Source organism: Pteropus alecto, unplaced genomic scaffold (assembly GCF_000325575.1).
Source record: "Pteropus alecto unplaced genomic scaffold, ASM32557v1 scaffold110, whole genome shotgun sequence".
In the NCBI taxonomy this organism is placed as follows: domain Eukaryota; kingdom Metazoa; phylum Chordata; class Mammalia; order Chiroptera; family Pteropodidae; genus Pteropus; species Pteropus alecto.
This window is the reverse complement of record NW_006431920.1, coordinates 11,009,672-11,032,392: the sequence shown is the minus strand read 5'-3', so window position 1 is coordinate 11,032,392 and position 22,721 is coordinate 11,009,672. Positions and strand designations below refer to the sequence as shown.

The window sequence follows — 22,721 nt, the reverse complement described above, 5'->3', positions numbered from 1 at the left end:
AATTTTTGCATGCTCACTGTGTGCCAGCACTGTATATATTATCCCTTCATACTTCATGACCCCCCTGAGGTAGGTTATTCACCTCCTCACTTTACAGGAGCTTGGGCAAAGGTACCATTGAGACTGCCTACCAGATCTCCAGGATGTCTGAGTAAGTCAACGCCAAGCCCAGGAGCCCAGGATCATTCTCTGAGATCTGAGATGGCACAGCTAACAAGTTACAGTGCCAGGACTGCCCCCCGAGCCTGCCTGACTGCAATACCCACTCTTCTCAGCATGTCGCTGCCTCCATGGCTGGATAAGGCACATGTCGTGGCAGAGGAGCCAGGGGCTGTGAGAGCACAGAGGGTGCTCGAGGTTCTCGGGCAGGACACGTGGAGGAGGGGGCACCTGAGCCAGGCCTCCAGGACACATGGCTTTCGTTTGTCTCCTGTATGTCTCATCTGCTCCCCTTGTAAGCCCCACGAGGGAAGGAAACTCATCCATCATTTTCATCGACAAGTCCTGGTGCCTTGCTCAAAACCTGGTGCTCCCTAGGTATGTGGATAAGGTTTTGAAAGTTGGAGATGGAGTAAGGGCTTTTCAAGTGAAAATAACCACATGAACAAGGCATGGAGGTGGGACACAGAGTGAGGGCAGGGAAGGAAGTCAAGGCGCCAAAGGGCTCACTGAAGGAGATGAAGGAAGAAGACTGGCCGCAAACTCCCTTTCCAGGCTGGACCATGGACAACTGAGAACGCCCAGCAAAGGAGTTAAGACTCGTACTGCTAGCACTGGGGATCCACCGAAGATGCCTGAGTAGGAGAGCGAGCGGGGAAAGGTGAAGGGAGAGAGCTTAAAGCAAGGAGACACACAGCGACACTAGCAATGCCAGTAAGCACGAGGGGGAGCACAGAGCAGGGAGGAGGAGCCCCGAAGCCCAGAGACGAGGGGCCATTTGGCACCCTAAAACCTAGAGCCTTCATCCCCACCCCAACAAAACACACTTGTGGGCAGACCCCACCTCCAGCGTCTACTTTTCTTCCCCGACCCAGAGCACAGGAGGGTACCATCCCCCAACTGCCGGGAGTGGGTGGTCCCAGACTTCGCTTCCTGCCCTTCACAGAGTGGTCAATCCTGCCCATAGCTCTGCCTGCTCACGTTTGGGGCCACACTCAGAAAACCTATGACGGGGACACAGCCATCTTCTGAGCCCTGGTCACTGAGGTGACACCAGCGGTATCAAGAATAATGCAGACAATGGTCCAGGAGGATCCAGCCTGCACTGCCCTGTGACTGAGGAAAGAGCCACCCTTCACCTGTGGCCAGTCCAGCACCTCAGAGTTCACATTGCATGTCTACTGGGCTCCGTGAAGAGGACCCCAGTGGCCCCTGTGAGCTAGGCAGGGCAAGGTGGGAGGCTCAGCCAAGGGGACCAGGGGTTGGCTGGGAAGCCAGGTGGGTGGTGTATACCCTTCAGGTCCTAAGGGTAGCTACCAGGCGCTACAGGTAGCTACAAAGTACCATCAGCCATGGGGAGGTGACAGGAGCAAAGACAAGGCTAGGGGCCCAAGGGGCAGAGCCCCAGCCTGACTTGAAGACGACAGCCTCCCAGGCTGAGTGTCAGGCCCTGGGCAGGGGGTCCTGGGGAGGAGGTGGCCACTATCCTGTCTCCATTTCCTCCCCGGGCCTGCGCCCTCCCCGCCGGCCGCTTGTCCTCACCAGAGCTTGCTCTTGGCCTGCTTGGCTGTTTCCTTCCCTTATATAGAGTTCTGTTCAGGGTCAGGAAAGGAAGTGCATCAAGTTCCTGGAGGCAAGAAGGGACCTGTTCTCAGGGACACCCTGAGCTGGGGGTGAGGGGAGGCATGTCCAAGCCCAGAGTCCCCTCCAGAGCCAGGGGGCCAGCTGGGGACAGGGAGGGGCTCAGCCCTTTTCCCAAACTCAGCACAGGCTCCAACTCAGAACCAGGGGCAAATAAGACACAGAGGAGTCAGAGACGGCCAACCTGGGCACTGCAGCCAGGGCCCCGGCCCCACCACCTCCCCGAAATCCTCCAGGGCCACGCGCCTCCTGGACTCCCCAAGCTCCAGCAGCCCCTTTTCTCCCCAGTCCTCTCTCTTGTCTGAGTACCCTCCTCTCGGGCCCCACTCACTGGCTGCCCCAGCCCACTGCCAGCCCCTGGGTGCTGCAACGCACTCAGCGCGAGGCTCTCCAGACAGGAACTCTCTCTGCAGGCAAACAAACACCTATGGCCTCTGGCCACAACTGCTCGCAACAGCCCTGACCAGCCACAGAGTCTAACCCTACACAAGGGGAGAGCTGGGTGTGCTCACCCTTCTTGAGCCGGGAGGAATGTGGCGTTTCACAGCCACCTTCAGCTGGAAGGTCCTGGCAACAGCCGAGCAGGTGGAGTGGGCCTAGCAGAGCAGGCTTTGGGACCAGTGGGCCCCACCCACAGAAGACGGTCCCCTTCAGAGCCTTCTAGCAGATGGCATAAGACAGCACCCAGACCGGCCCACGCTAGAGGCCTAGAACACCTCTGAAGGTTTGCCTCCCCTCGAACCCAAGCTGAGACCTCCAGGGCCCAGCACAGAGGCCACACTCACCCACACCCGGAGGCGGTGGCTCCAGGAGGGCTGAGGCTGCACGCTGGGCCAGATTTCTCATGGTGGAATGCTAGTGAGCAGGGCAATCAGAGAGCAGGAGTTCAGCAAACCTGTGCCGAGTGCCTACTGTGTGCCAGGCCCTGGGAGCACGAGAGAGAAAGCCAGGGGTCCAAGAGGGGTCTGGCAATAGCCATGAGACAGGGTTAGGGCTCATGGGGCCACAGGGAAGCACCAGCAGGGGCAAGAAGGCACGGCTGAGCCCAGGGCTCGACACTGGTCCACGTCCTGGAGTCACGGCCCTGCCCCTACTCTGCCTCTTCCTGGGTGTCTCGGCTCAGCCACTGACAACCGCCCCACTTCCCCAGCTCGAGCCACCCACGGTTGTTAAGCCAGAAACCAGAGTGTCCACCTTGACTCCTCCTCCCCCCACCACCAAACCTGGACAATTCTTCAGCCCAAATATCTCTCTCAGCCACCCCAACACCCAGTCCCCTGAATCATCGAGACTATTGCAACAGCCCCCTCACACGTGCATCCTCACCCTCGGTCCTGCCCCCTCTAATCTAGTCTGCACTCGGCAGCCAGGGAACTATTTCTAAAACGCACACTCAGTCATGTCACTCGTCTGCCTAAAGTCCTTCCATGTCTTCCAGCTCCACAAGGATAAAGTCCATATGCCCTAATATGGTCCTCATGGCCCTGAGGGACACAGCTGTGGCCCTCCTTGCAGGCCCATTGCTCACCCCTCTGCCTCAAAGCCTTGCTCCAGCCAGAGAAAACCACTGTCAAGTTCGCTTTCGTTCCATATTGTACGCTGAGCTGAGGTAGGGACTCTCGGCCTATTTTAGCTCAAGGTCACACAATCAGTAAGCAATGGAACAGAGTTCCACTCTGGTGGCACCCTCAGCCACATCAGCTTGTCCAGTTGGGGGCCACAGGAAGAATTCCATGGAGGGCATGGCCGCTGAGGTGGGTGGACTGGAGAGATAACAGGGGTGGGAGAACAGAGAGGAGACCAGTCAGCTGAGCCCAGGGCACACACAACAAAATGAAGAACGCGGGCATGGCCGCTGAGGTGGGTGGACTGGAGAGATATCGGGGTGGGAAAACAGAGACGAGACCAGTCAGCTGAGCCCAGGGCGCACACAACAAAATGAAGAACGTGGATCCGAACGGTAATTCATGGCCGCACTGTGCACGGCCTAGAGGACCAGGCTGAGGCAAATGTCCAGGGCCCGATGTCACCAGAGCCAATGAGAGAGGGCCTGGGCGAGAAGCAGGGCTGGAAGCCGGGAGGCCAGCCTGGAATAGGCAGCTGCCATCTAAGCGATACGTGAAAAGGATCTGGGCTGGGGCTGGAAGCAGAGGCAAGAGTTTACCAAGAGAGCTTTAGGGGATGTAAGATGGAGAAGAAGCTGCACATCACTGAGGGGCCCAGCCTGGAGGACTCAGAGGAAGCAGGGCCTCTATTACATAAGTAGACAGGCAGTTTGACATGTAGATCTCAGAGCTGCCTTCTCCTGAGATCCGAAGAGCAGGGGAAATCCCAGCTCTTCTTCCTGCCTGGAGAAGGGCCATTGGCTCTGAAGCAGAGGGTTGGGTGACATGGCCTCCAGCACAGGCGACAAAGCTTCTAGGAAGTTCCTAAAAGGATCTGGTCAAAGAAAGGGCTGTGGTCTGTGGTCATGGTTCTAGCGGAACAGGGGACAGGGGGAGGTGACAGTCATGCGGAAAAAGGCCATGCATTTATTTAGCAACACCAAGTGAGGGGCCCTTGATGCCAGGTTCCCAGCTAGGGAGACAGAGGCAGATAAGTATGGCCCAGCTCAGGAGGGGCACTTGTGGCCCAGTGGAGGAGGCAGGCATGTCGACAGAGGATTATAAAAGAGCCCAGTAACTGCTGTAATGGAGGTATGAAGAGGGCTATTATTTCTCTGAGATTCAAGTCCATCTGTTTTTCCAGAAATTATACCCAGTGGGAGAATGCCCATCCCACCCCCTCCACTCCCCACTGAGGGCTCTGTCCCTAGATAAGAACCTTAAGGGACAAAAGTCTTTGACCCTAAGCTTTGCTATAACAGTAGGGCAGGAAGGATGCCTGGGAAAAAAAATCTAAGCACAAGGGGAAACCCAAGAAGGCAAAGGGCTCGGGAGCTGCTGAGGAGGCATGAGAGGAGGTGGGGGGAGAGAGGAGGTGCTGAGCCTGGCCCCCGGATGGAGAGCTCCTGGTCTGGGGGCCACATGGATCTCGGAGAGTTCCCTTGCCTTCTTAAAGAGTCTGCTTGCCGGATGTGACAATGGGCTACGGGACTCTCCCTTTCATACATGTCGGTGCTTTGCAAACTGCTGGTGTTCACTGCCCTGTTTCTGGATCTCAAAGACACCATTGCTTGTCTGAGGCACCACAGATTGGCTAAAAGCTTTCGAGGTGGGGAAATGCTACCCGAAATGTACACTTCAATTTTAAGATGCATTTCAATTTCAGAAACATTAAAATGTAAAAAAAAAAAAAAAAGTCAGCTCACATTTCAGGGGACACCTTGAATTTTTGTTGGTTCTCCAAGCTCTCTAAGATGCGCACATCGCTGCCCAATGCTGCTGACCATCAGAAGCCCTTCCCAATGTCTACCTACCTCCTTTTTTCAAAGATTTAAGGCTGGTCAAAAGAAAGAATAGGATGAAAATCTAACTCAACCTCATTTTACCCAGGAGAGAATTCTACATCCTTGACACCCATCTGTGGCGTTTATGTTCCCTGGACTCCTGAAGGTCATTTTGCCTCATCACCCGACTCCATACCTCTCTGGATCTAATCAGAACCCAGAAGCTGGGAGCAAGTTCCGTTCTGACAAATCCTAACACCTTTCGTTTATGGATCCTCATTTCCAAATTCCCGAACTCACTGAGAGGCCATGAGTTTCCAACCAAAGGGCGAGAGGCGGGATGGACAAAGCCCTAGACTGGTGGTCAGGCAGGGGCTCAAATAGCGCTTGGCCACAGACCGGCTGTTGAGACCCCACTGAACCTTCCCCAGTCTCAGTTTCTTCATCTGTAAAATGGAGGTAAAAAGACCACCTTTGAAGAGTGGTCGGAGAACTAAATAAAGTTGGCTGAAATGACACAAGTCAAAACCCCTGGAACACAGCACATGCTTAGGAAATGCTAGCTCCCTTCTCCCTGAGCCGGCTGCTCGCCTTACCCTTCTCTGTGCCTCAGCGTCCTCATTTACAGAGCAGCGAATCGCACGGTGGGTACTAAGTGCCAGGCTCTGTTCTGAGCATTTCACACGTCTCTATTTGTCTGATTCTCACTTCAACCCTGTGAGGTAGGTTCTTCTCTTACACTCACTTTACAGGAGAAGGAACTGAGGAACGATAATAGAAGACGAGGAGGTAGTTGATTTCTAAGTTCCCATCTACCTATCTACCGTTACGTCAGAGCTTAGGACAGCATAATACAAAACAAAACGAGGAGGTAGTTGATTTCTAAGTTCCCATCTACCGTTACATCAGAGCTTAGGACAGCATAAAACAAAACAGATTTCCATCGAGGAAATAAAAAATCCACCTTTTATTTTTCTGAGCTTCTTACATGGCCTAAGCTTCGTTTATCTGAAAATTCACTTATGTGGACAACTCCTGGGCCCCAGATGGCAGCGACAGGAGGAGTGAGTGTGATCTTTCCGCACAATTAGCACAAGTCAAGGGCTGGTGTTCTGGAACCCCATCTGCTCTGATGGACTGCACCAGGAGCCCCGGAAGCCGGAGGTCCCCAGGGCAGAGCCGTCCAGCTCCTTGTTGCTCCTTTAAATCCATCTGTGGCCCAGTCACAGGAAGCCCTCTCTTACTCCCAATTAGCCAGCAGCAGAGACTGGAAGGGAAGCCAGCAATGAGGGCTAGCAGAGGCCTGGCTGTCACCGGCATTGTTCAGCTCCATCTGACGCATATCCAGCCCCCTGCAATGTTTCCTTGTTCCCCGGGAGGACCTCCAAGATGCATGCAACTGAAACCAGGTCTGGAGGGAAGGGGGGTAGAGGGAGGGGCAGCGGAAGACCTGGCTCTATCTGGCTCTGAAAACGCAGGCAGATTTTAAATGGACAGGAGAGAGAGCTCACACCAGATAGAGACACAGTGACCCAGAGATACTGCCAAGGTGCATAAGCACAGCTCAGACGCCCCAAGGCACACACAGAGTGCAAAACAGCAGGACCACTGCCAGGTCCAGATGCAAAGTCACTGCCTGGTGCTCCCGGCCCCACCCCAAGCAGAGCTACACAGACAGGAACACAGCAGCAGCACCACCAACACACCCACTGGCAGGGGCAGTCTGTGTGGCCCTGAGCACAGCGGATTTTCAGGACGCTCCCAAGGGAGAAGCAACCCACATGGGCAGAGTGGAGGAAGGGACAGCATGAACCAGTAGAACTTGGGGATACAAGTCTGGAAGCTTTTCCAGATGTCTGAGGGAGCTCTTTCATAGCACCCACAGGAGCCTGCCCACCAACTATGGCTGGGCAAGCGACAAATTCCCCTTGGACTGGGCAAGTGACAAATTCCCCACCTGAGCCCTGCCCATCCTTCTGGAAGAGCAGGTGAGGACTAGGGCACAATAATGGAAGCTGGGTAGCAGGTGTCAGACACCGGAGGGCAAGTGTACAAACCATGGGGTGGATCTGATAGTGGATAAGCCTCCTGAAAATTATGGGATGCAGACTTGGAGCAGGAATTTTAGGGGTGAAGGTAGTGAGGAAAGTCAAAACAGCATTTAGGACTCGTGAGAGGACCATATTTTTTGAATACCTACTATGTACTATGTACTTCAGACACAGTATCACATGTAACCCTTTCATACAAGGCCACAGAAACTCAGCAAACGAAAGGAAGTCGTCCCAGGTCACACAGCTGCAGCGGCTGGTCTGGGACTCAAATCCAGGACAGCCAGACTGCAAAATCTATACTCCTTCAGGCAAGCCAAGTCCTCCAGGTGCTTAGAAGACAAGATATAGCAGCTACGGGACCCAGTGGGGGTGGAGGTATAGATGGCAGGAGGGGCTCACTCGGAGAGGCACAGAGAGGCAGAGAGGGCGTGGGGCCTGGACCCCCAGCTCTTAAGGAGGGCAGGGACGGCGGTGCTCAGGCTGCCATGATTCAGTGGCTAGGACTCGGGAAAATTTCCGGAGCCTCAGACAGCTCTGCACAGTCTAGGAGCCACCTGCCCAGCAGAGACACTGAGGCATTACTCACAGCCATTACTCACTCTTCTCTGTTCCCCGTCCCGCAGCACATTACTTACTCCCACTCTGTTCCCTGAGAGTAGCCAAGGGGGAGCCAGAAGATCTGTCCAGCTCCCTCCCTGGCTTCGCCAGCTCCCATCCTGCCAGCGCACCCCCACCTGAGTCACTGAGACCCAGAGACTCTGGCCAGCTCAACCCTGACAGCTGTTACCCTAAACTCTGTTCCAAGAAACGGAGCCACCTGGAGGAGAGTGGTCACTGGGCAAAGAACCTTCCAGTCCCAGGGCTAGAAGGGACCTCCCAGCATTTTAGCTGGCTTCCCAGAAGGTGCCAAAAGGCCTTCCAGGGCCCCCACTTCAGGCTGGATGGCTCCTCCAAAGGCCCCCAAAACAGAAGCTTCTGTTCAGGAAGATCCATGGACTTTTAGAAATTCAGCACAGAAAGAGAGGACTCTCCTAACTCATCTCGCCAATGAGGAAACTGAAGCCCAGAGAGGGGAAGTGATTTGCCGAAGGGCACACAGTGCCAAAGGGGCACTTAAAACAGACCACTTGACCCCTTGCCGCCAATCTCTCCACTGCACTGCGAGCCCCTTGCCCCGGCCCTGAGTCAGGGCAGGCCCCTGAAGTGTACCCTCACACCCTCCTGTTGCAAAACATCTGCTAATCCCACGGCACTGGAGATGGGAGATGGGAAGGCAGTACAGAGAGGGAGGGAAGGATGTGCAACCATACAGTGGTTACTGCAGAGCGATCACTTCCTAACAGTGAAGGGGCTTTAGGAGCAGAACACAAGGAGGTGGGGAGATGAACCACAGGCCTTCTGGAGGCCCTGGAACTAAAAGGCCAGGCCCTCTGGCAAGAGAAGATGTGAGGAATTCTTGGGGTCCCAGCTGGGGACTTGGGAGAGTCCTGGCCTCCTCTCTGCTCACCTCTCCTCCCCCACCCCCGAGCTGGCCCCTGCTCTCCTAGGGCTCCAGCCTGGAATCCAGGCCTGGCCGCTGCCTCCGCTCCCACGGTCGGCTCGGCTCGGCTCAGCTCAGCTCAGCTCAGCTCAGCTCAGCTCAGCTCAGCTGGCCACAGCAGAGGCAGCCCCACGTGTGCTGTCAGAGGCTGCTCAGAAGGCACCTCCAGAGGAGCCTTGTCTATCTCTTGCGCTCTCCCATCCTCCTCTGTCAGCTGCATTCATCCCTGCCACGGAGACCCTGCCCCACTCTCTCCCTCCACGCCAACATTAGCAAGAATAACAGTGGTAATAACCAAAGGTCACGCAGCATGCCCTGCACGCGAGACTCAGTTCGGTTGGTTTCCCGCATTTTACCCATTTTACCAATGAGTAAACCAAAGCACAGGCAAGTTAGGTATGTGGTCCACAGTCACACAGCCTGCGAGAGGTGAGATCCGAGTTCAAACCCAGACAGTGTGGCTGCAGTCTGGGATCTCGATCCCCATGCCACGCTGCCTCACGATGGGACCTGGCTTCAGGAAGTCAAAGCTCCTGAAACCCCTGTTTCCTCATCTACAGTCACTGAGCACCTGCAACAGGTCAGGCCCCTGGCTATTGTGACATTTAACATTCCTCTTGCCTCTGGACGGGCAGCTCCGTGCAGACACTCACCGGACCATTTATAGTCAGGCCAGGCACCCACTGCCTCTGAATAGGCAGGCTCCACCACCCTGGCTAGGGGACACTCATGTTCACGCATTCACTTAATGAATGGTGAGGATTTACTGTATGTCAGGCAGATGTTGAAAGATGCCCCCAAAAGGAGCCTTTTGGCTCCTTAGAAATATGAGCTGCCTGCGGTCTACCCTCACTCCCACCTGCTGCAGTCCATCCATTCCAGTCTCGTGGGAAGCCTTGCCAAGGAGGGCTCTCTTCTGGCCTGAAAGATCTCCCAGGAAGGAGATTTCAGTGCTTCTTCAGCCTCCTCGTGCAGGAGGGGAGGATAGCGCATGGGAAAGAAAAATGAAATGACTCAGGAGAGGATTTCCCATCCCCAGGGGCTTAGGAATTCGAACATGGGACTCCAGGGGACTTGGCTTATGGCCTGTCTCCAAGTGTCCTTGGGGCAGTAAGTAAGAAGCTTGTCAAGTTTCTCCTGTGTTAAAGCTCTCTGATGCTCCCCTCTTTAACCTAGCCCAGAAAATTCCCCACAGCCAGACCCCAAGCTACACCCTCCAGGCTCTCTCCAAAGCCACCCTTTCTGCACACATACCACTTCCCGGGGGCTTGCCCTGTGCCAGGCACTGAGCTGAGCACTTCACAAATAAGGTCTCGTTTCATCCCCATCATCAGTATATGAGGTGGAATATTAATCCCATTTTACAGATGCAGAAACTGAGGTCCTGTCCAAGGTCACACAGCTAGCAAGTTTGGGAGGCAAACCCAAGCCTATCTGACTGCAAGACAGGGCCGGTGCCATTATTTTATCCGTCCTTACATGTGTGCCACTGTGCCTTTGCACATGTCCTCCCCTATGCCTGAAGAGGTCTTTATCCCTTTTCCCTCCAGCAGAACTTCTTCTCAACCTCTCAGCTCAAATGGAACCTCTTCTCCGAGGCTTTCTCCACTCCACCGGTTTGTGGGCCCTGCTCCTGCTTGACACCCCCTCTGCATGTTACGGAAACCTTCTGCTGCCCTTTTCTCTCCCACTGGACTGTCTCCCTGGCCTGCTCAGCCCCATACTTCTGGTACCTTGCCTGGCACAGTGTCAATGCCCAAAAAGGCTTTTAAGTGAACAATCAGGGGCCCCATGTGCCCAGTCAGACTCAGCCACTGCCACCCGGCCTACACAGTGTGTACACACAGGTACTGCCCCTGGCCCAAGAAGCCAACCTTCGATCACAGCCCAGCCCCCCAGCTCCTGGGTTGGGGCTTCTCCCTATGCCCATCCCCCTTCCTGGCCCCATGGCCCCCTCACAGCTCAACCAGCTCTGGCTGTTTCTGGGAGTCTCAGCCGGTGATTAGGGCCCTAATCAGCAGGACTTCCTGCCAGCCACTGCCAGAGGTGGGGGCAGGGCGGGGAGGGAAGCAAGGTCAATCCAAGGTGAAGTTCAAAGCCTGGGGGGATCAGGAAAGGCTCCTGCAGGGAGATGGACTCACAGACTCTTCCAGCCCAGAGCCTCTCCAGGCCTTTGTCTTACAGGTAAGGACACTGAGGCCCAGGGAAAAAAGGGACTCATCCAGAGTCTGGGGACACAGCAGAAGCACTGCTCTCCTCAGCTCTGGGCCACAGGGACCCCAAGGCGGACACCCTCTCTTATACATTCCTCAAAGCTCTCTGCCCCACCCCAGTACCAAGCCCAGTGCTGAAGCCACAGACTGACTCTTCCCCACAAAGGGTTGTTGAAAATCAGTGGATTGCTCAGGTCTGATCAAGGTCAAGAATCAAAGGTGAGCCCCCTTCTTCTAGATGAGCAATGACCTAGAAATAGGGCAGAGGTGAGCAGGGGCTGAGGAGGGAAAGCGACATAGGGTTGGGCTGAGCTCAGGAACCCTCCCCAGCTGCCATCATCATCAACCCAAGCCCATTCTTTCTCCAAGAAAAAAGCTTAATGCCTTTTGCAGCTGCAATTGGGAGGGCCAGGGGTCCGGAAGTAGAGCTCGCCCCAAGCCAGAGCAAGCCCAGCTTCCCTGGGTGGGAACCTGGACTAGGTGAAGAGTACAGCTTAGCAGGCCTTGAAGGCTGACCCTCACTAACGAGGAACTGCCAAGGGCACTGGAAGCCGAGGACCTCAAAGAAAGCAGAGGCTTGGGGATGGAGAGGGAGTATGGCCAGGAGCCCACCCCTACCATGGGTTCAAAGCTCCCAGCTCTAAGGCATGCAGGAAGGGCTGGGCACGGTTCTCCCCCACTTCCTGCCAACAAGAGATGGAACTAAATTTGCAACAAGAAGATGCAGATTAGACTTCAGAGACACCTAGAGGGTACTTGCTGCAGTTATTTGGGGATCCCACCTTAAATATAGATGTCACCCCTATTAATGTAGCCTATGGTCAAGAGCAGCCTGCCCAGAGGCCAGGCTAGGTCCTTGCCAGGTCTGGGAATCTCGAATCCAGTGACTCTCATCAAAGGATGGGATGGAATCCAAGCAGGAGAGCTTGGTCTGGTTTATAATAATGCATCTTGTTTACAGTGATGGCAACTTTCTCAGAGTCCTCCATAAACACAGATTTGCATTGGCTCCCTGGGCAGACAAGGCCTCTGGAGGTCCCCTTAGCTCCCTGCCTTCCCTCACAGAGAGAGGGTGGGGGAGACAGGGAGGAAAGTCTCTTCTCTGGGCTCTGATGCTAGGACCCCTTGAGGGAACATGATGCCACCATGTCCTCCACTCTCTGGTCCCATGAGTCTCCCGTCTAAGAGATGGAATAACTGTGATAAGAGAGAAGAGGGTCAGCCCAGCGTTGGGCTCCTGGAAGAACACCATCGCCACCATCACCACCCGTAACAACAATCATTAACATTTTTCGAGCACTTATTATGTGCCAGGCACTGTTTAAAGTATTTTAAATAAACTAACTCAATGAGCTTCGCAACCACACCATGAAGCAGGTCCCATTATTGTCCCACTTTACAGCTCAGGAAACAGAGGCTAAGAGAGGTTCGATCACTTGCTAAGGCCACACAGCTAGTCAACAGGGTCATCCTGAGTTGAGCCACAGCAGTCTGGCTCCAGAGTCACATGTTCTGCTTCTAGATCTCTCATTAAACACAGCCCTGTTTCCAGTTCTAGCCAATCTTACCCAGGTCCTGTCTAAAATCTTCAACCCTCTGCCTCTAATCCTTAATCAGTCAGTTCTTACTGAGCAGCACTCTGCCAGGCACAGCAAGAATCGCCGGGGAGGCAAAAGGCACAGGCCTGCCCTCAAGGAGATTGTAATCCAGCTAAACGCAAGAAGCTTGCAAGGACCAAGAAAATCGAGAGGTCCCATATTCTCTGCTGCAGAGGGTCTAGGAAAGTTTCTGGGGGCCTAGATGTAAGATTGGGACCTCCATAGTGGAGAAAGGATAGGATCCCACCCAAGCACTACTAGAACCCCTCACTCCCCATCAGCTCCCCAGGACCCCACCCTTCTGAGCCAGTCCCTCCTGCCTCCTGCAACACACGGCCTGAGCTACAGGCTTCCAGCCCTAAAAAGGCAGGAATTACAGAGCCCAGACTAGCCCTGGAGGAGGCAGTGCCAAGGACCGGTCAGGCGCACCACCCCCACACCACGCAAGCTCCAAATCTGGGGAGACAAGGCATTCTCCCTGAGGGACACCAAGGTGTAGAGAAGTAGGAAGATGGCCAAGGTCACCAAAATGGGGAGAGGCAGGCCATGCGCCCAGCTGCGCCTCCTACAGCCTCCCCCTCAGCGATGGGAAACCGCTTCAGGCAATTTGAGAGGGGGAAGCGGGGGAGGGCCAAGTGTGACCATGCATAATGGAGGTGGCACCCAGGGAGGTGGACATGGCCCACAAGGCTGGCAGCCCTACTGCCCCCACTACCCTTGTTCCAGCTCGCTGGTGCCCACACCTCTGCATGCGTAATAGCTTTGGAAGTGAAGAGCTAGGGCCTTGAGGATACAGCACTGAAGACAGAAGTCCTGGCTCCAGCCTCCCAAAACCACGCTCGCTTTCCCCCAGCACCACACCCATTTCTGATTTGCTATTTTCAGAGTCCAGTAACTAAGAGCTTTCCTGCCTAACTCCTCTACCCGCTTCAACACACATCCCTTAGCTGGGCCTCAGTTTCTCTTTCTGGGGAGAAAGAGACTTGTGGCCCCAGAAAGAAGCCAAAAAGCCAGAACTGCCTGCAGCTGAGAACCTTCACGGGCCACCCCAGCTCTGTGGGCTCCGGGGCACACAGCATCTCGCCATCCCGCCCCCCGCAGCAGGCCCTCTCCCTTTGGGTCTCTGTCGGACCAGAGGGAAGAGCACCCTCATTAAGCAGCCTCATCTAGTCCCTGGCTCAAGGGACTGAAGTTAGACACTGGAAAGGATTTCATCCTCAGAAGAACCCAGAAGAACCAGGGCTGTGCAAGGGGCTGTCCTGACTAGAGGCAGGGGGATGACTGGGATGACCTCAGACCCTACTCCTTCATTTTCTCTACTAAGGGAAAAAGGGGTCATGGTGCATCAGCAGAGCCAGGGCTGGAAGGAGAGGCGGGCTGGGACAGGAAGCCCAGTGTGGGTCCTGAGCCCGCCGCAGAAGCCCACCTTGACACTCTAGAACGTCACAGGACGCCCAAGCCTCCCTCGGTTTGGCACCGCACCTGCCTCTCCTCCCACTTCTCACCTCAGAAAACAGGTCTGGAGAGGGGGGTGAGGGGGGTGGGGTGAGGTGAGGGGGGCGGGTGTGAGCCTCCCACGCTCCTCCTGAGAGGCCCTGGAGATCGCTGCCCTTGACTCCTACCCCTGGCTGCTAGTTACACAAACCACTTCAGGCCGCCCTGACAACCCTGAGTTGTTTACAAATTTGGAAACTGAGGCTCCGGGGGCAGTTGCCCGCAGGTTTTTCTGCATCTCAGATATTGGCCCTGCTCCCCTCTACCATCTCCAGGCAAGGCTAGGGAGGCCCCTTTTTGAGGGGGCGCAAAAAATTGAAGCAGAAACTGAAGCTCTACCAATGAACTGTTGAAAAACGTCATTTTTGTATTAAAATGGCTTGCAGTAACAAATATTGTGTATTTCCTGATTTTCTTCTTAACCATTAACTTATATGTAACATGTTACTCTAGGATATGATTGTGTTTTAGGTACTTCATTATTCAAATCAAAATGTCTTAATGGATAAACGATGGAGCTTATTAATATATTTTTTCTCTTATTTTAAGGAGGGATATGGCTCAAGCTCCCAACCTCACAGCAACCCTCCCTCCCCTCTTCTGGCCCCCAGTTAGCCCCTCGCAGGGTTGGGGGGACACGGGCTCTAGGTTGAGAGGGGCAGGAGCAGAGGTCTGTGTTCCTCCTGTCCCCTCCATTCCCCATGTGACGCAGCCCACGGGTCTGCTCCAGACCTTGTGGGGTTAACCAGCAGGGCAAGGAACGAATTGAGACAAGAATAGGAAGAAACTCGGAATCTTTGCAGGAAGCAGCTGGGGCAGACCTGGTGGGTGGTTGAGCAATGGGTGTGAGGCCAGAGGTCAGGCTCTCTGTTCCCCAAACACTGGCGGGGAGGAGGCCCCAGCCCTTCCACGTCCTCGTCAATGCCAACGCCCAGGCCAGAGGTGACCGCCCTTCTGCTCCCCTATTCCGGGTGTCAGAGAATTTCCCAACTCTAAGAATCCCAGGACCTCAGCATCCCAAGAGACCTTCAAGGTCATCTCTTCCAACCACATCCCAGCTTAGGAATCCTTCCGAGCTGGTCGGAACTTCCCCGCCCTACCCCACTCCCGCCCCCTGCCCGAAGACGGGAAGCTCAGTACCTTACAAGGCAGCCCATTCTCTCTCTGACCTGCCAGGCTTGTTAGAAAGCTCTTCATTAAATGCGAGCCAAGCTTCCTTCACCAAACACAAATCCATTCCGCCCCTCTGCTTCCTGCTCCTCGCTCAGTAGAAACAGGGCACTGAGAGCTCCCAAACTCCACAGCTTCGGTCACGGTCCATCGGTGACGAGAAGATGGTCACCAAATAGTAATCTCATGTCTGAACTCAGCTGCACGCCACCCCAGCTCCCCTCCACCTGGCCACCAGTTCCCTGTGCTTAAAAATCTGGGCCCCACAGCCCCTGTAGGAGATTCTGAATTGGGGCTTTGAGGGAAGTGAAATATGAAAAAGTGTAGGATGAAAGATTGGGAAGGAGAGCCAGAAGGGTTCAAGGACAGGAGTCTGGAAGCAGAGGTTCCCAAGTTGCCTCCTCCACCACCCAAGATTTCTCTGCTCCGGATCAAAGTTTTGGCTCCCAGCTCTGGCAGCCCTGTTAGACTGGCTGAGACCTTCCCAGGCCCTGGCTCTCCAGGGGCAGCAGGGTCAAGGCAAACCCCAAGTGGGATCCCAGCCCTGGTCTCCCACCCAGCTTCCCAACCTGAGCCAGGTCCAGGTTCTCCTTCCCACACCCCTGGGACAGAGGGTCTCCGCAGAGGGCACCTCAGCTGTAGCAAGCTCTGAGGTCCTAGGCGAGAGCAAGGGTGGGGGAGACAGGAGTAATAGCCAACTGCCAGGGGTAGGAGTAACTTAAGGCCAAGTCGGAGCCACAATGGTCCCCACCCCACCCAGGAAGCTTCGGCAAGGGGCCATGCTCCATCCACACTCTCCTGACCCCCTGGCTTGGCTCTGCCATATGGAAGAGTGGCTGGAGCTTCCAGAAGATGGCCCTGTCCCTGAAGGCTCTGGAACCCTAGCTCTAGTTCCCCCTCTTGGCCTCGCCCCACACACAACAGTGCACCCTCCCTCCCCTGCTCAGCAGTCAGCCCTCTAACCCCATCTCACCCCCTGCAGGAGCTCAACAGGCTTCTCCTGGCCATCCCTTGATCATTCCTCTCTCGGCTTCCTCTTCCAGAACAGTGGCCGGCCTAAAAACATCTGGGCAGGCAGTTCTGGCCCTGGTCCTGAACAGGGGGTTCAGGGGTGGGGGGAGGGACACACTGAGATTATCTCTGTATGGATTCTCCAGCTTGAGAAGGGGTGGCAGGCAGGGCATCGGAGGGTCAGTGGTGGGGGGAGAGGAAGGGGGTGGTGTGGAAGGCAGCTGTGTGTGTCTGTTCATTAACCACCTGGATTAGCTATTTCTCCCAGAGGGGTGAGGAAGGAGTAAGACACTCGTTGGGGGAGGGCAGCAGGGGGCATTCGTGACAGGCTGTGCCCATGGGCAAGCGAGCATGGACCCAAGCAGAGGGGCGTTTGAATGCCAACCTTCCCAGGCCTGCCTGACCCTCCCTTGCAGCCATGGCCAGCCCTTGGGAGATGAGAGACGGAAGGAGAACCCCAAGGAGGAGAAAGGTGCCTGGGAATAGCTCCAGAGAATGGCAGGGGAAGAAAGAAAGAGGAAAAAGAGCCCATGCCAGCCCTATTCATGGTCATCTCCCCGACACAGCCCTGTGATGGGCAGCAGGTGGGGAAGACAGTGCTGGTGACTAAATACTCCCAGCCTCCTCTCTTCCTTGGTAGACGTGTCCGCCTCACTCACTCACTCCCACTGGCCTGGGGAGTCTCAAGCAGTCACTGACACCAGCAACTTCCCCAGCAAACAGAACTCCTTCTAACTGGTCTCTCTCTCTCAGAGCATGGACAACTGCACCTCAGACATCCCTGCCGGAACCTCAGACACATCTGAAGGGGGCACTGACAGGTTGGCCCGAGGGGCTGGCCTAGTCCACAGGCATGTGACCAGGTGGGCTGATCGAAAGCATCAGCATGAACAGCCCAGCAGCACAAACACGACCCACACTCACCTTTCCGGCAGAGGAACCCCTGGGTGGGGTGGGTATCTGGGCTCACAGGACAGAGTGGTGGGCAGCGATGGGGCAGCAGCTGTGGCTGGCAAGAAGCTGGTTGCCGAGAGGAGGGTGTGAGTGAGGCTTGTGTCCAGGCAGGGTGCGGGCACAGGGAGCAGAGCTGGCCCCAGGGCCACTGCTGGGAGCAACTGAGCGAGGGCGCTGCTCGCCCAGCTCCCTCCCCCGGCGGCGGGCAGGCAAGCGTGTACCGCCTCCTTCCCGGAGCTGGCCAGCAGCCCGCCCGCCACCGCCGCCTCCTTTAACCCCTGCAGCACTCACGCCCAGCTCCCTCCAGGCTGGCGTTGCCAAGGCATGGACGCCTGGGGCTGGAGCACCAAGAAGTGTGGCCTCCCCTCTCCGACAGCCACTGGCCCTGCAGCCTCCCTGGGGACCCAGAGGGAGGGGCCAGAGGGCTAGCGGGCAGAGGTGAGGAAAGGGGACAGGACCCCATGGAAGAGACACAGCTGCAGGGAAACGGCCAAAGTACTGCTTGCTGGGTGGGGAAGGATGTTTGGTGAGATGATGATGATGATGATGATGACAATGATGATGATGATGATGGTGGTGATGATGATGATGGTGGTGATGATGATGGTGGTGATGATGATAATAATAATAAATGACAACTCTCAACTTTTGTAGTGCGCTCTGCTTTATGCTGTTGCCAACTTGGTTTTGTGACTGGAGACCTAGAATCTCAGTTCTGAACCTGCTTTTTTCTTTATGTGTCAAATGTGGGATAATAAAACCCACTTTTTTCTGGGCTGAGTCAGGACATTTATGACTGTATGTGCAAACACGATTTGACGCGAACTCTAGTTAATAAAATGCATGCTTCAACTCTCCTCGAAATGCATCAAAAAATAAGATAGATTGATGGATGGAGAGACAGACATAACTGGGATGAAAGCAAATATGCCGAAGTGTTCATTATAGAATCCAGGGCGTTTATCATAAATCTTTTCGACTTCTTTATATGTACAACATGGCTTCATAATTCAAAATATTGTAGTAAATGAGATTCGTAGTGTTTGGAATAGCATATAAATGATAAAACTGAAGCAGATAAGATTATTTTGAGGGGAAGAGAAGAATTATTTGCTGCACACCTATTGTATGCCAAGATCTTAAAAGAATTTCTCCCTCGCGGAATCTTGGAATCACCCTATAGTTTTAGCTGAAGAACCTGATCTTGAAGCAGTTAGGTGACTTCTCCAAGACAATACAGGATGGTATAAAGCAGGAGCTCAGACCTGACAAGTTGGTTCTCAAGCCAAGCCCCTCACCATCTAGCCCTCCAGAGACTGAAAGGCCCTTAACTTCCCTGTCTGGGCCACCTTTGCATGAGGTTCGGGACCAGTGACCAGCATCTCCAGGCCTCTGCTGTATCATGAGTTTGGAGCCAAAGGTCTTCAAGATCTTTCCTAATTCTAATGCTCACTAATTTTATTAATTCAACCAAACCACCAAACTTCAATTTTCTAAAGAGTAAAGTGACAGGGAGACCTAGGAGGGACAAACAGCCTCAGGAAAGATTTGGGGGAGTCTGGGACCCGTGTCATAGGGGAGATGGCCAGCACTTAAAGAGCTGCTCCCCAAGCCCATCAGTGATGGAGAAGGGGCTGTTGCGGGGAGAGTGTAGATAGAGGTGTCATTGCACTCAGTCTCTGCCTCCAGAGCAAGATGACCTCATCCCTTCCCAGGTTGGTAGAGTCCGGGTTCCAAATTCCAGCATTTCAAAACCAACCAAGTAGCCTTGACAGCTGCCTCAATCTGTGAATGGGTTGGTACCGCCAAGGATGGGAGAGATGAGACCCCACAGAACTTGCCTCCAAGACTATTGGGCTAAGCATGGAAACCTGGCTCGGGCCTCCCCAGTCCCATGCCCGGCCCTCTCTGGTCCCAACTCTGGAGCAAAGGTGTCTCCTCATAGCCTGATCCTGCCTAACCCCATGCTTCCTGCAGGCCAAGGGCTGCTCATGGGTTTGGATCGGCCCTAGTCAAGGCAGAGGACTCTGTGTCAGCCATCTAGGCTCCTCCAGAGGTGAGTGGGGAGTCTGCTATAAAAATAGAATGTGCCCTTCAGGTCACGGCACAGCAGAAGTGCCATCCTTCCTATATCCTCTTTCCAACCCATATCCACTATCATCATGAATGACATCAAATAATCCTTGGCCGCCCACCACATACTATATCCAGTCCCAGCTCTACAGCAGGACATTTGGGGTCCTCTGTGATATGGCCTTGCCTCTTGAGCCTTCTCATCACAGGGTTCCCTCTTCTCCCCATCAGCATTCAGGGCTCAGTTCGAAACCCACACCCGCCATGGATCCTTCTCTAACCACACCATGTAGTAGGCACCGTCACCACCCCTGCCCCCAAAACAGACAAGGCGCTTGCTCATGTACTAATACCAAGACATACTCTTGTTGGGTATCCTCTATCTCCCATGAGTCGAACAAAGATTCATTCACCTCTTCCTTCCCCTTTCCTACTTTGTCCAGTACCTAGCACAAGGTTGACACATAGTAGACTCTCGATAAAGGTGCAATGAATAAATGAATGATGAAAAGACGGATGGGTGATGGTTAAAAATTGCATAAAGGGGCACTTTTAATGCTTAATTCTGCACAAAGCTATAGCAAGATAATTGTTGCCAGACTTTTATCTTCAAAGCGATATAATCACAGACAGAAAAACTGACTATGCTAAGACATGGGGACCATGAGACAGATAGAAGACATCCCAGGCACATCCCACCTACCCCAGGTCTGCAGCAGATCCAAGGGGCTCTGAGAGACACCCTCCTCCAGCTACTCTCAATAAGTCTTTGGCGGTGAAACACTCTGCTTCCCCCCACCCCCCGCCCCACCCTAACATCACTCTCTCTTTCCCAGCACCTGGGCACAGAACTATGAATTCAGCAAGTCTCAAGAAACCACACAGACAGAAAGTCAAGGAGCTAGAAGATTTCAAAGAGGAGCAGACTTCCCCTTTATTTCCAAGAGCTGTCCCACAGCTGATCAGATCATCTACCCCACCCGCCCCGCTATCATCACACACACACACACACACACACACACACACACACACACACACTGAAAACTGCTTTGTGTAGAAGCCTGCTCAGCCCCTTTTCTCTCCCCTCCCCACTCCTCCTTCTTTGAGCCAATGAAGGCTGAGAATTCCCAAGGTTTCCCATCTCCCATCCCCCAGCACCCCCCCTGCCTCCGGAGCCAGCCCAGACCCCTTTTTCCTCCTCCCTCCCCCCCATGCCCATGTGCAGCACTGCACATCTGGTTCCAGTTGTGGTTGGTCCGTTCTGGGGTAGGCCTGGGGGTTTCTCATAAAACTGAATAACACCAGTGTTGGAGCCCAGTGAAGCTGGGGGATGGGAGGGCAGGAGGCCTATTGGGGCAGAGGGAGAGAAGACAGCAGCATGGAGGCAGAGACGAGCAGAACCCAGAAAGGAGCCGGGCAGTGCCTGGCATCTAGTAAGTGGTCAATGGATGCTTGTTCGGGGAAGATAGAAGCTGAAGAAACAGAGGGCAGGCACACCAGGAAGAGATAGAGCCGGACAAAGAAGGGGCCAGAAACAGAGACCCAGAAGGAGGATAGAGACAGAGGCTGGGGCGGGGTGGTGGCTGCGGAGCCACAGAGAGGCCATTGAGAAAAGCAGGGAAAATGAATTGTGCGTGTTGGAGCCAGGTGCTGAGTTAGGCACTTCCATTGGGAGAGGAGGGGACGTGACCGAAAGAAAGACAGAGGGACACAGAGAAACAGAGAAGAAAGGACAAGCATAAAGTCAAGAGGGTTGAATCCAGATTTCCCTGGCCTCTCAGCCCCGCTAGGGTAGCGGGTGGGGGTTGACCCTGAGCCGCTCTCATTTCATCCTTCATTTCAATCGATATTTAAGTGCCTACCCTGCACCAAACCTTTCCCACGTGTTTCCATGCAGGCCTTCATTAAAACCTGGGGACGGCTATGATTCTTATCCTGATCTAAGAGGGGCTCAGAGCAGTAAGTGATTTATCCAAAATTACAGAGCAGCTGATGAAAGGGACAGAATTTGAATCCACGTCCTCCAACACAAGGCTGTGTCAAAAGACACAACTGGGAATGCCGGGTCCCAGCGCTCCCCCTGGACGGCATCATGTCATGCGGCCCCCACTCTCAAGAGGCCAGATTCCCAGATTCTGACGGCATTAAAAGGAAGCTCCTCTGAGCTGGCCTAAGAGTTGACCACAAACATCTTCCTGGGATGAGGGAGAGGGGTGGTCTGCAGGGGAGTTGCCAGAGCTCCCCGCACCCTCGGCCTCCAGTCTTCCTCCCTGACCACCATAGTGAAGGCAGGGCCACATGCTCAGGTCCCAGGGGGAAGGCCCTGGTCCTCAGAATCCTACTGAACCCAACGCACAGATGGCTGGGAGCCAAACCCTGGGGATCACCCTAGATAGTTGGTCAATATCTGTGCATTTGAGTTGCACCCTCCCCCTTCTGACCACTCCTTCCCCCCACCTCAACAGCTAGAGATGAGTTTGGGCTCCCACCCAGTATGCTTTCATCTCAGGGTCACACTTGGGACCCCCTCAGCGGGGTTCCCCAATAGCAGACTCCTGAAGCCACACCCCACTGTGCTGCCAGACAGAGCCCCTCTCCCTCCCTTCCTTCCCAAGGCTAGGCTCCACAACCCAGGCCACTGGTCATTTCGCTTTCTGTTCATCACCCTCAGCACTAAGAACAGACTGAGGCTGAAGCAGGGGCATCCCCTCCTCATCACCAGGGTTGTTGCCTATTTGCATGTCATTTGCATGCATTCCCATCAGCTCTCAAAGTGCAGAAATGGACACAACCTTGGGCCCTTTGCCACGCACTCCCCCAGAGAGGGAAAAGTGCCAGGCTTGCCACATTCCATCTTCCTACTCTCAGATTTGCACCCTAGTCTGAGGGCAAAGGATCAGAGGACAGGGGAAGCATGGGGAAAACGTCCTGCCAACGGCTTGTCCCCAAGACACCCACTGGGCGGCCTCTACCTCCTCTGAGCCTGCCTCCTCCGTTTCCAAGCAGGATTCCTCTCGGGCCAACCCCAGCTATAACTAGCTTCAGCCTAGATCCTTTCAGGATCTAAGTGGTGGATGTGGCACTCCCTCACAGAGTCACATCCACCACCCTAACCTCGATATAAGGTTCCCAGGCTGGATGTCAGGGAATCCCCCAGATCTAGATTATCTGGATTTCAGGAAGGTGTTGACAGGACCCATGATAAAATGCTTGAGGATGAGATAGAAACACAGAGGATTCCTCGCCAGCAAGCCCAGGGGTGTTGATTAATAGATCAATGTCAACTTCTTGACTTGCCAAAGGGCTCTGTCCTCTGCCCTGGCTTGTCCAACATATTTATCGGTAACTTAGGTGAAGATAGAGCCTTACCAAGTAAACAAAGGAAAAAGAAGCAGAAGGAAGAGCTAAGATGCTGAAATGAATTGA

The 22,721-nt window shown here is 54.4% G+C and overlaps 2 protein-coding genes across 10 annotated transcripts in view; both read right to left on the bottom strand.

The window, feature by feature from the left end:
* The window catches only part of TNS1 (tensin 1), a 167,420-nt gene that overhangs the window by 114,994 nt on the left and 29,705 nt on the right, over nt 1-22,721 (bottom strand). For 2 of the 9 annotated variants that reach the window (XM_025043295.1, XM_015585420.2), the window contains exon 1: nt 17,193-17,426. The exons of 3 other annotated variants lie outside the window; for them this stretch is intronic. Coding sequence is in view for 2 of the 6 variants with exons in the window: in XM_015585416.2 (XP_015440902.1) it covers nt 15,228-15,284 (57 nt within the window). In the remaining 4 variants the exon portion in view is untranslated. Of the gene's footprint in view, nt 1-15,227; nt 16,140-16,230; nt 17,148-17,192; nt 17,427-22,721 lie in introns of those variants that run through there. 4 more of the 9 variants (XM_025043296.1, XM_015585421.2, XM_015585416.2 and 1 more) reach the window with 2 other exon arrangements.
* Nucleotides 3,651-9,635, bottom strand: LOC112475396. Its single transcript, XM_025043300.1, has 2 exons — nt 6,087-9,635; nt 3,651-6,004 (listed from the first exon to the last, which is right to left on the bottom strand). Exon 1 carries the CDS (start codon nt 7,432-7,434, stop codon nt 6,499-6,501), a length of 936 nt encoding a protein of 311 aa, XP_024899068.1. The 5' UTR covers nt 7,435-9,635; the 3' UTR covers nt 3,651-6,004; nt 6,087-6,498.